The 13,408-nt window shown below is 35.1% G+C and overlaps 1 protein-coding gene across 3 annotated transcripts in view; it reads right to left on the bottom strand.

The window, feature by feature from the left end:
• Nucleotides 1–307: 307 nt before the first annotated feature.
• Nucleotides 308–13,408, bottom strand: part of RSPO3 (R-spondin 3) — a 79,588-nt gene continuing 66,487 nt past the window's right edge. For 2 of the 3 annotated variants that reach the window (XM_055263404.2, XM_063621445.1), the window contains exons 5-6: nucleotides 2,095–2,255; nucleotides 308–659 (exon numbers count right to left, since the gene is read on the bottom strand). In XM_055263404.2, coding sequence (XP_055119379.1) covers nucleotides 576–659; nucleotides 2,095–2,255 — 245 coding nt within the window. In that variant the 3' untranslated portion in view covers nucleotides 308–575. Of the gene's footprint in view, nucleotides 2,256–13,408 lie in introns of all 3 variants that reach the window. The other variant, XM_055263407.2, reaches the window with a different exon arrangement.

Genomic DNA, 13,408 nt, shown 5'->3' with positions numbered 1-13,408 from the left:
GTGTAGACCTTCCCAGTAAGCGCTTGTCGAATAAATGAAGACATGAGAAACAGAAAGATGTGCAAAAATAATTTGGCTACTTATACTTGACTGGGTAACACTCAGAAGAAAGATGGCATATGAAATCATCTGAAAGGTCTCAAACCTGGGGACATATTTCTACCTAACATCATTCTGTAGGATAAAGTTTGTTTCTTCTTGGTAATATATGTTTTAGCTGAAAATGGAATTAGAATTATTTTATACATTGGGAATAGATCTAGTGAGTTGAAACACTTATAGGGACAAGGAAAGAAACACCAGAATAAGAAACAGGAATAAATCATTTAAAATGTTTATGTCTTGGAAGAGGAAGAGAGAAGTGGAAAATCAATTAAGCCAAGTAGACAACATGAACTGTACAATTGGTGGAGAAAGGGTGTCCAGAGATAAGCAGCCAGAAGCCAGAGTCATTGCAAATTCTTCAGAAAGCAGTGATCTTGAGAGGGCTAGGAATCACAGTGGACAGAGCAGCCGTGCATCCTTCCATGACAACAGGAAGGTTAAGATGGGTCATGAGATTCTGTGCTGCACACTCAGAGATACCTCCTCCTGCAAGGGGTGGGCTGTGTCCTCTGTGGAGCACTGGTGAGGCCTTCAGCTAGGGTGACTTCAATCCCCTAAAGAGATCCACAGACAGAAAATATGGAGAAGAAAAGACTAAATGTTGAGGATGCAGGGGGATCTGACATGCAAGAAATGATGCTCATTTCTAAGCAATGAAGGGGGAGCAGTGAAATCAGCTAGGGAGGCCCATGTGTCTACAATTAGAATGTTGATTAAAATAAGGAAGTGGAATAAATATCTCCTAATACCCTATAAGTAAATCTCCATTGGCTCAGATAAAGGTGGATTCAAAAAACAAATATTACTGAGAAATGTAATATATTCTGAATTACATAGGAACCAGGTTCTCTGAGTTATCAGAATTCTGTCTTAATTCATGAGTCTCTAAGAGTAAGAATTTCTCAATAAAACAGAGTGAACAAAACTTGAAAAACTATTAACAAATATATTTATTGTGGTGGCTTTCTCCCCTACTAGATATACCTTGTTAGAAAGTAGTATCCCTTTTAGTTCCAGGTGGACCATTAAGCAGGTAATAAAATTGTTTTTCCCTTATTGAGAAAGAAAACACATGACTTTGCAAACATGTTATATTCTCCTTGCTCTATTTTTTGTTTTCTATAAAATCAGAATTTTCTTCTAATAAGTATGATTTTGTTTTTGGAAGTAAGTTACAGGCACATGTTTACAGGTTGATATTATATAATCCAAGGGGTAACAGAGGCTGAGCCACATAGTGCTAACATAGATTGGAGACCTGTTCCAGGTGACCACAATCCTTCACAGTTTTGTAAAGCATGAAACTAGTCTCCAGCTCTATGATTTCTTCCACATTTTGTCTTTCTCCAATCCCATATGGTATATTCAACTCTGGTATGCACTCTTGTGTTTTTCATAAAAATACAGGATGAGGGTGATGGAACTAATCTTAAAACAGTTGTTTCTGTGATGATAAATCCTACGATTCCAAATGCCAGGCCCTAATTCTGAGCACTATCTAGATCTCCCGGTCAAAACGACACTGTCCTTTGAAGGATGTTTCTCTTCCTTGAATTTCTATTTGTTTTGAAGGGATACTGTATCTTTGAATTTGCAGAACTCTCTTTTGCTTCTTAAAACAACAGCTTGAAAACACATTTTTATAAGGAAAAGATGTTTCTTCTCCACATGTCATCATTACGTTGTTACATCTTATAGCCTATTGATAATATGTACAAAAATGTCTTGTCTTTTAAAAATGCGGAGAAGCACATAAGACAACCATCTGAAAGTATCCCTTCTTTGATCTTTTGGCTCTTTGTTGTTAACTACGCTTGTATGAAGAATATAGCAACTACTGGGAATGTTGTTTAGACAGAGCAATAACTGACATGTCCATTTGTGGTCCTAATGGCTAGAGCACCTGTCCTGGGCATCTGGGTGAGATAGCAGCATCATGAGTCTACAATAATCTCATGGAACCCTCTAGTGTACAGTGCTGACTGATACCGATTTCTGTTTATCTTGGACTTTTCGCTTCTTCTGCTGCTGTTTGTTTTCTCGTTGCTCTGGGATTTCTTTGCTGGATTCCAGACTTTTGCTGTCAGGTATTGCTTCTTTACTTTCTCCTTTATTAGGTTTTTTTCTTTTCCTCTCCCTTCCTTTTTTACCTGAAATGAAAGGATACTCTTTTAAAAATTACATTCAATTATATTCTATTTTTAATTACATTTAAAAAAATGACTTAAATTTCTCTTAGATTATATATCATAATGATAGATGCTAAATATCTGCTATTTAAATAATTCATTCAACTATTATTAAGTCCGTGGTATATTCCAAACAATGTAAATGTGAAACACGTATATGATATAATAAAGCAACTAACATGACAGTTTGAAATCCAAATAGTTCTGTTCTTCTAAGTTTGGAACTTATTTTACATGATAGTTATTTATGCATGTTTCATGGAAAGTTTTAGATAGATTTCTTGCTGTTGAAAACATTTATTAAAATGTATATTTTGGCTGGGCCTGGCGGCTTACGCCAGCTCTCCAGGAGACTGAGGTGGGAGGACTGCTTGAGCCCAAGAGTTCAAGACCAGCCTGGGCAACATAGTGAGACCTTATCGCTACAAAAAATAAAAAAAATCAATGAGGCATGGTGGTGCATGCCTGTGTCCCGGCTACGCACAAAGCTGAGGTAGGAGGATCACTTGAGCCTGGGAAGTCAAGGCTGCAGTGAGCCCTGATAGCGCCACTGTACTCCAGCCTGAGAAAGAGAGGGAGATGATTCTATCTCCAAAAAAAAGAAAGGAGAGATTTTTATCTGGCTCCTATTTTTTTTTTTTTTTTTTTTTTTTGAGACAGAGTCTCACTCTGTCGCCCAGGCTGGAGTGCAGTGGCGCGATCTCGGCTCACTGCAAGCTCCGCCTCCCGGGTTCACGCCATTCTCCTGCCTCAGCCTCTCCTAGTAGCTGGGACTACAGGCGCCCGCCACCACGCCCGGCTAATTTTTTGGATTTTTTTAGTAGAGACGGGGTTTCACCGTAGTCTCGATCTCCTGACCTCATGATCCACCCGCCTCGGCCTCCCCAAGTGCTGGGATTACAAGCGTGAGCCACCGCTCCCGGCCTCTGGCTCCTATTTTTAAGGTAACATTTTGTATTCAATTTTTTCCAAGTAGCAGTTACATAGTTGTAATTTGTCAAGATATTTGCCTGCTATCTAAGAGAAGAGAACTGATTTGCATAACAAATACAGAAATAATAAGTCAGGATGAATAACAAGATAATTGTATTTTAACACAAATATTCGTATGTTGAAATGAATTTGGATTATAATTTCTCTACATGCACGGTGGTGATGACTATAACTGATTAACCCTCTGGTACAAGCTACCAGGTCAGGTTGAGTCTCTATCCAGCAAATGAGTAGATATTTATCGCATGTATACTGGATTTCATGCAGGCCCCTGACCTGGATGGAGCTGGGTTTGAAGCATAGATTTAACTCAGACTCACATTATGAGAGGAGAAATTTTTAAAAGTGGAATCAACATGACTTTAAAGGTTTGGATGTGAAAAGGTATTATTGTAGCCAACAGGGAGCCACTTGAGGAACTGAATTTTATTCTGTCAGCGTTGGAGAACTGCTGGGAGTTTTAGAAGAAGAGAATAATTTGATCGAAGTAGATAAACCTGGCACCAAATTGGATGATTATTTTTATTTATTTCTAAATAGTGAATTAACTAGATGTTTTATTATCATGTACACCTTTTACATATGTAGTCTACAATGTAGTCTGAAGGCATGGTTTTAGTAACATCCATGAACACATATATCCCAATGAGAAATTACTTAGATTCAAATCAATATTACAGTAAACAAAAACTAGGAACCAACTATTTCCTGAGGTATGACAAATTCTGAATGTGTATCCCATATACCGGGCCATTTAAAATTTGAAATTAGACTGTCTAAAATAAGTAACTTTTGACACAAATATTTTGGAGAAATTGTTTGCATGAGAGAACCAAAATATTTTCATGTCCTGAAGTAGGCTGCAAATATTGAATTCAGTGGTTTGGCTTTCCTCTTCTTGGGCTCTGGTTACAGAATCCTAGGGAGTGGTATTAATACTGCGTAGGTATACTACGCCAGTACGGTCTCCTTGGATTAATGATTTTATGCCACATCTAGCTTTGTCATGAGACTGTATTTATAAAACCTTCCAGTTACTTTTTGAAAGCTTTCCTTGTTGGGTTCAGCACAACATACCTTCAAATTCTGGAATCCAAAGGGACAATTGACAAAAATCAGAATTCATCCAAGGGTGAAGCAAATTGTTTTGGACATACAGAGAGGAACAAACAACATTAGAGTCAACTATTGTGCCTAAGCTGAACTAATTCCATTATTCTTTTCACTTAAAAGAATTTTGGGTTGATAAAGATTTCTATAGAAGGGATCAGGGCCTTCTTTCCATGCTGGATTTAATGAATACACATTTGATGTGCTGACTTGAGTATAATAACCAAACAGGGAAAACTGAAGAGTAAGTTTACCTTTCTGAATATGTAGCATAATTTAAATTTTATAAAACTGTACAAACAGAAAGAGAAAAATACTAGTTTTCATGCTATGTGCTTAGTTTTCAGAAGGAGATGGCTGCAAAGGTTGGATTACATAATATTTCCATATTGAGGAGCATTTTGGAGGTGTTTGAGTTCAACTCGAAAAAATTGTCAGCAAAAACCATTCCAAAGTTCCATAAAAACTACTGACCCCAAGCAAAATGTTATTTTTATGGAAATCATCCAGAAGTTCAGTGTTTGACATTGTTCTCTTGATGACGGTCCAACATCTTACAGCTGTGATCCCAACCATAATGTTTTGGACACATAAGAAATGTATTGTTTCTTCCTTGGTCACAGATTGATTTATATGTTTTTTAGCCACTTGTGACAGCATCCTCAACTGGCAGTGCATTTCTGCTTATTAGCAAACCGATATGATTATTTCTTAAGACAGGCCTAAACATTTCTGGAAGTAGATTGAAACTCGGTATTATAACTTTATGTCCAAGGAATAACTAGTCTGGGCAGTGAGTGAAAGGGAAGGCTCTAGTAAAGTAACAGGAAACTAACACATTGTACATTATTGCTGCTCAACAGAGGGCTATTGCACAACAGAAAAATGGGGTTATTATTTTTTTACAGGCCATGTGTTAGTGGTTGGAAATGCTAACTACCCTTTGCATAAATATACTTTCTTCCTGTCTAAGAAATAAAATAGAAATACAGAAGAGTGGCTGTAGTCCATTAAAAATCACGTGTAATTTGGGATAATTTTGTAAAGTTTTCATTAAAGGGGACTTCCTTTTTTATTCTGGTGACTTTTCATTGATGTGGTTAATATTTTTTTCAGCCTTTTTTGGCAATTTTGCAAACTAAGCAGTCCAGTTATGACAATCTGACATATATATATATATATATATATATACACACACACACACACACACACACACACACACGTGTGCTTTGCCATTCATTGAATATTCATGCATGTGTGCACGTGTACACACACGTACATGCCTGAACTGGATTTTGGAACATTCTAGTGATTAAAACAGCGTTCATCTCTCGTTAATGTTCTAGCTATGAGGGTGTTTGGGTAGAAAACATCAAAGAGAATTTGCTATTAGCAGTCAAGTACAATCTGAGCCTTTGCAGAGAAGCATTATGGTGTAACATTTAAGTACGCTGTCCTTAGGGCCAGAAAAACGCTGTTTTCAAATTCTAGGTCTGCCACCAACTAGTTGTGTGAACTCTGGCAAGTTGTTGATATTTCTCAGGATTAACTCTGATATATTTAAAATGTCAATAATCCTTACTTCTTGCTAAACTTCATAAGGATTAAATGAGATGCTGGTAGAGCACTTAGCATGGTGACTGGCATATGTTACTCATGGGACAAATGAAAACTAATATTATTAACCCCTTGCACAAACATGAACAAAGCCCCTACTCTGTGCCAAAAATGTGTGATAAAACCTGGGGATATAAGTGAGATACGGAGACTGCCAATAATTATAGTCACATGCTAATGCTAAAATAGAGATGCGTACAAGGTCCTGTTGGGGGTACAGTGGGAAAGCATTGAACTCCATGAAGAGAAACTGAAAATGATTTCAGAGACTGAAAATAATTCCCCTGATGTAATGATGTTTGAGGTGAACCTAAAAGAATGACTGAGAATTTGCTAGGCTGATGAGGGAAGAAGTGCATGCCAGGCAGTTAACATGCACTAAGGCATGCAAGGACATGGTGAATCTGGGGCATCGAAAGTCGACTTCCTTGGTTTGATCAGAGTCTATATATAGACTATTACCCAGAGAAGCTGAAAAGATATACGGGCTTCAATTGCCATGTTGGGAGTTTGTCCTGAGGACCAGTGTACTGAAAACTAGAGAAGGGCAAGTATTGAATTCAGATAGCAGGCCAGAGTTTGGATGTTTCTGTGATGAGTTTAGAAAAGGCCAATAGGCTATTCTTACATGTTACCTTATTTCCTATTTCAGAAAATTGCTGCAAGTAATAAGATGCCATAGAGGGAATGTAGTCAGTGGTTGGTATTTTTGAGCCTTAATTTTTGAAAGAGTAGCTAAAATCTCCATGTAGACCAAAAAGCCATATTTATTTAAGATTTTGTTGCATACTAGTATCACATAATTGAATTTATAATTGATATTTTTAAGATTCTGAAATTATTTTCTGTTAGTATAAACACATACAGTCTTTTACATAAACATTTCCTATGGCCTTCTGCAGACAATGTTTCAAAACATATAAAAATACAGATTCCTAGATCCCACCCCTGGAGATTATGATTCAGTGTTTCTTATGAGGGGCCCAAGAACATGTAGTCAATAACAAGTTCACATCCCCCCCTGCAGTTTACTTTGATGTGCAACCACATTTAAAAGCCAAAGCTGCAGAGCAACAGAAGACCCAATTTCTTCAAATATATACTCTCAAAACTTACTTCAAATTGCATGGTTGCTCCTGTTTCTTTCATTTTTCCTAATGAATATCAAATATGTTTTTGACTTACTGTAGCTACTAATTTTAAGACAAGTTTTCTTAATAGGCACATTTGGAATGGGCACCCAGATATAAATTAAATTAGTTGCAGTTTATCTTTTTAAAACCTGTTCAAGTGCATATATGAACTAGAAAAAATAAACATGTAAAAAATGACAGAGTGATCCTGAATTATTCTTCCTAACTTACATAGTATATATTTAAATTCCAAGTGAAAATGCAAACCATACAACACGTTCAATATCCTTTAAACATAATGAGGTTATGAATAAAAGAGTTGTTCTCCCTAGAATCACAACTGTAATTCATTTATTGAGAACCACTTAAATTATGAATATCAGCTATTTTCTTGATGTTTGGATAAAATCTGTCTATAGGTCTGCATAAAAGCTGCTGCTTTGTGAATTTCTTGCAAAGTGTCACTAAGGGGAGCCATTGAGCTGTAAGTAGTTCACTTCCCAAGACAAACTAGGTTATAATTTTTACACAAATACTAAAAATGTATTCCACATTACAGACTGAGGACTAAATAATCACGAATTCTATGACTCAAACCAATTAAATAAGTATTACATTTTTCTTTTCTTATTTGGTGTGGAATGAAATTCAACCGGAAGCCCATGGCTTTATGCCTTATATAAAGCACTCACAGTATGAAAAAGGGGTTGATCTTATTATTTTTGAATCTAGAATTGGACCTGATTATTATGTATAGAGAATGAAAATTCCAGCTTTTGTTCTTCTTTCTTTCTTTTTTTTTTTTTTTTTTTTTTTTTGAGACGGAGTTTTGCTCTTTTTGCCCATGCTGTACTGCAATGGCATAGTCTTGGCTCACTGCAATCTCCGCCTCCAGGGTTCAAGTGATTCTCCTGCCTCAGCCTCCCGAGTAGCTCAAAGTACAGGTGTGTGCCACCATGCCTGGCTAATTTTGTATTTTTAGTAGAGATGGGGTTTGGTTTTACCATGTTGGTCAGGCTGGTCTTGAACTCCTGACATCAGGTGATTTGCTTGCCTTGGCCTCCCAAAGTGCTGGAATTACAGGTGTGAGCCACTGGCCTGTTACTTTAAATTAAGATATCACTGGGAAAATTTGCAAGGAAGAGGAATTGCTATAGTACGACTTTTTTCTTTTTTGGGGGCAATTATAATGTATCATGTAGATACATATTTACAGGCCTATATTATTACCAAGTAAATTGAGAAATGCATCGAAATCTTTTGTCTTTTGTTTGTTTTAATAAAATAGAAAACTTATTCTTCTCGCTCTAAATTTAACCTAGGAATTTACAACAAATATAGTAAAAATATCAAAGAATGAATGTCTTTTGCTTTTTGATAAATAAGCAGACACTTAATTTCTCCAAATTGAAATTTAAAGCTACCTGATTTACGTATGCCGTAGATTACACACGAATTCTATTGCCTTTTCTATTTAATTTTCAAGATGCTTCTGATTAATTATTCAAAGAAAAATAATTTGATACATCATTACATACTCTACTAAATGCTATTAATTTGTGATATTACTTGGAGCCCACTTTTACAAAGATAGCTCTGACCATTAAAATATACTGAGATTGAAATAACATTTTATCATCAATTTCAAAGGACCAGTTTAAGAGATGCAATCTATTTGTATCATGCTGTTTTGGGAATTCAGAAACAAGAACATAATGATTGGAAGTCACTGAGTATAAACTTTAGGAAATGAAAGCAGATAAACCCAAGCTTCTTAACATGGCCCTCAGGGTCCTTGTCCACTGTGATATGACCCCTGCTTACTTATCTACTTTGCTGGCCTCACACTTGTCTTTTTAGTCACCCCTGCACTTGTCCCACCATAATGTTTACTGCTCCCATATATTGGATACATTTATCTAGAATGAAGTTTCTAGATCCCTTGCCCTAACTCAGACTTACTGTTGAATTCTCTGGCCTTCAGGGAAACCTTCCTCACTCTCCTAACCTATTCCCAGGCTAGACTATTTACATTTCTCCTCCCTGTGTTCTCAGCTCCCAATTAGGACCCTGCTGCAGATCAAGATGAAGATGACCTGGATAGTTTGTTTTTAAAAATAGTAAGAATAATTATAACTAAAATTCAACACCCACTTTTATTAGGTTGGTGCAAAATAATTGTGGTTTGTGCCATTACTTTTAATATGTACCAGGCCAACTTCTAAGTAAGAGTACGGTGCCTAGAAGCTCTATTCAACCCCTGTTCTACAGATGAGGATAGGGAGGGTTCCTAACCACAGCACCCTTCTGCCTCCACATTATTTCTTAATAGAGCACAATGTGACATGCCATCCTTGTTTATGTCACTTCAGCTACGGAGGCAAGGAAAGAGCCCAGCTGTGGTCTAACTGTTTAAAAAAAGAGGAATTTTATAAAAATCAAGATTTGGAGTGTACTTTCTTAATCTCTTGAAATTTGAATTTGCTGGGCAAGAAAAAGCTGCTTATCAGAAATTAACTCAGAACTTAACAGCATTTGGAATAAACTTTTTTAGTCAGCACCATTCAGCACTATCTCATTCTCTATTCTCTTTATTTTTGCTACAAGCCTATATTTTAGTATTTCCACTCCCCCAACATATAGAGGTATGATATATATATATATGTAACTTGAAAATTATACATCATTTATATTTAGTTTAGAAATTATTTTCCATTAGACTACCGTTATATTTTTGAAACTTTAATGAAATTATCACATATTTTCATATTTTGTTATACTTAATACTAAAAAAGAGAAAGAAAAATTATGTAGCTTTAAAATTTTAAAATGCTACTGAGGTTTGAATGCAGTCCTATTATAAATCATTTCACCTTACAGTAGACATCATAAATATCAATAATCACAATTTTTTAGAATACGTATTTTCATAGTCTGCTTTAAGCATAATAAACTCTTTTGCCTAATTAAATACCTTCCTTACAAATGGACCATTGCCAATAGGCCTTTACAGATTTTTTTCTCCGTTGTTTACATAATTTTATTATCCACTAAAGATTCAGAATCCGAAATTTTGAATGTTGGCTCAATGTCCTGCCAGAAGTTTCCATAACCCTTTCATTCGAGCTAACTCCATTCCACCTCATTGCTTCTGCTGCCTGGAATCCTTGCTTCCATTTAAAAGGGCCATTAGCTGGAGTCCAAAAGAAACTATTAAAGGCATTGGGTATTGCATACTAGGATGCCTTCCTGTTCTATATTAAAAGAACAGTTAAAAGTGATCAGGGGAGAAAGTACCCAAAGATTTTTAAAAATATTGGCAATGTTTACGAATTTTACTCATTATAAAAGTAAAGGATATTTTGTATTGTATAATATTTTAAAAGCTAGCAGGGTATTATAGTTTATATTAAATATTTTAGATTTTGCATTCTTTTGTGTGGGTTTATTTCTCTTGAAGCAACTGCTTTTTGGTTAAAAGTTCATTTGCAATAAGTAATTTTTTCTTCAGACCAGAAGTTCTTATCTTGACTTTGAAATCCTATCACCTTAGGATAGATCATAAAACTCTTGGAAACTAAATCAGATACATTGACTTACATGTAGACAATTTCTTGATCTAAGCATGTTTGCATAACACATTTTGAATTAGATCTTGGGTTTTAAATAATTTTATCTATTAAATAAGCATGTAAATTTATTTTCATTCTTACTTGTTATCAAAGGGTATATTGGTAAATTTCATCTATTAAGCACCATCAAATATTATTCATCACTTTTGCCGTGAAATTCATGACTAGCTTGTTGAATGAATATTATTGTTCCCTTAAGAAAAAAAATGACCCTGAATAGGATACTTTGGTTGTTTTATATAATGTTTATGAGCTTATAACATGGGAATTTTATTACCTATCTTCAGAAATTTAGCCAGTGGGGTGTCCTAACGCTAATATTTCAAAGACTATTAAAGCCTGCCTAGCAACATTGTCATGTTCTATCCCAAATTTTCAGTTTGGACCTAGTCCTCTCAAAATATTAGTGACTATCTCAAAAACGAATTGATGTGTTCATCTTTTCTTTTGTAACACGTACTCTACCCTGTCCTTATCTCACCACCATGCCCGCTGGCGCCCCCTGCTGCTTCAGCCACCATCTTCCGTCTCAAGCTGGAGAATATGCGTGAGTCTATGGAACTTATTAAATATTTCTTTCATATTACCCTTTAAAAAGTTCTCTTAGCAATTTAAATACTTAAAAAAGTGAAACAGCCTGTTTGAAAATTTTCAGTTATACACACATTGCCAGACTGAAAGTACATAAATAGTATTACCTAGAAGTCTTCCTATAAAATTATTTTAAATCAGAATACACAATTATAATTCAGACCATCTATCCAGTGATTCCTTTAAGAAATCTGGAAAAATTATTTCTTTAGTACTTGACTATCATTAATTTTTAAACAACTTTTCACATTATTTGTGATAAATTAGTTTGCTTAACGTGCCAATTTAAAATTTAAATGTAACAATGTTATTTAATATATCCGTAATCAATGACTAAGTTTAAAGTACTGCCTATGGTACAGATTGCTTTAAAAATATGAATTTTCAAAAGAATTTTTTCCTAGTAAATTTTTATTTTCTTGCTGTAGATCTTTTTGAGTTGACTCTCATGTTTCCCCAGCCCCAATAACACATATTCCAGTAACACAGTAAAGAACACTTAAATGTGTTGACTTATGTAATTCATTTGCTTCAGAAAATCAGGAACCACAGCTGTATTATCCATCTTTCATTCTCAGAATTAATGGTTTCTATTTCTATTTTCTCTTTACATATTCCTCTCATGACTGAGCATAGTGAAAGTTAGCTTTTATGTAGAGTTTAAAATATAACTTGTATTTGAATTTTCCCTATTTTTCCTTAGTTAAATGTGTAGGCTCACAGCTCATTCATTCATGCTTAAAATACATGTTCTGGAATCAGTTTATGATAAATACTCACCAAATGCCTTTTATTTTTTCTAAGAATCACTAAGGCAAAATCACTGTCTTCATCTTTGATGGAATATAACTTTCCAATTAACAGAAAAGTCCTTCATTTCAAAAGGCTGAGCAGAATGCTACTTGAAAATTTATTCCAGCTGGTTAAATTAAAGAATTGAAAGAATTCCAAAGAAAGAATATTCTCTGGGCATTTATCATTTGATTTTCATTCGGATAAATTTCCATTTGTTCTAAGAGCTTGTCTTAGAATTTTGTTCTTTGGAGACAAACAGAAGAAGTGTTGATAGCCACATTTGGCACTGCTATACTCACTCCCTTACCCAAATTGTCTACTGGGTTGTATGGACAGGAGCGGATGGCTTCATACTTGCTGACATGTTTGCTGTGATTGATTATACAAGAAATCTTGATATTATTCTACTCTTTCATCATGTTATGCACTAGTTGACTGTGCTGTCTAATTCTCATGCTAACACAGCCCACTATGTCTTTCTCTAAAGCTTTTTATTGGTCTATGGGGAAAAATGTACCTTTAATCTGGAATTGTATCATGTGGGGAAAAATGACTACCCAATTTCTTATTTGTGCTGCTCCACGTATCATGTGTCCCACTCCATGCAATTTTAGCTACAGATAATATACATGTTTATAGTGATGGTTTAATGTTTTCAGCTATTTATTAACTACATATGTAAAGATGATTTTCATGCATCTTCAAATACATTCTTAAATGGTTTCACTATGCTTCAGGATCTTACTCATTCTTCTTCTGTTGCAGATTTTGCTTCAAACTACTGGCTTCTTAACTAGTTTGAAAAACATAGAAAACCCCACTCAACCTCTATTACATTAAAATTTGTGATAAACTTTACCCATAATATATGATAAGGGGAGTATTTCACCTATAGCAGGTAATGCAGATTGTTCTAAGTACCTTTTCTCCCATTCTATTTGTTGAAGCAATTGTCTGTTCTTAATCAGAAATACTTTCAACGTCCATTTCCACAATCAGCAAGATAGCTCCTTGTAATTACTTCATCAATAGTGGTTACATATAGTACTTGGAGGGGAATACAACTGACTTAATCATCTTTAAAATTTGTTTGGAGGTTAAGTGTTAACTAATCTAGAAATACCCACCCTGTAATTTAGCAAGATTAGCAAGATTTTACTGTATCTATTTTACAGCTTTTCATTGTGCTTTCTCTATCATTATTGATGAGGGTAGGTTTGGAAGTATAGACCCGGGCAGCAAA

The sequence above is a fragment of the Symphalangus syndactylus genome, chromosome 2 (genome assembly GCF_028878055.3).
Source record: "Symphalangus syndactylus isolate Jambi chromosome 2, NHGRI_mSymSyn1-v2.1_pri, whole genome shotgun sequence".
Taxonomy (NCBI): Eukaryota; Metazoa; Chordata; class Mammalia; order Primates; family Hylobatidae; genus Symphalangus; species Symphalangus syndactylus.
The sequence above is the reverse complement of the archived record's forward strand: the minus strand, read 5'-3'. Positions and strand labels throughout refer to the sequence as shown.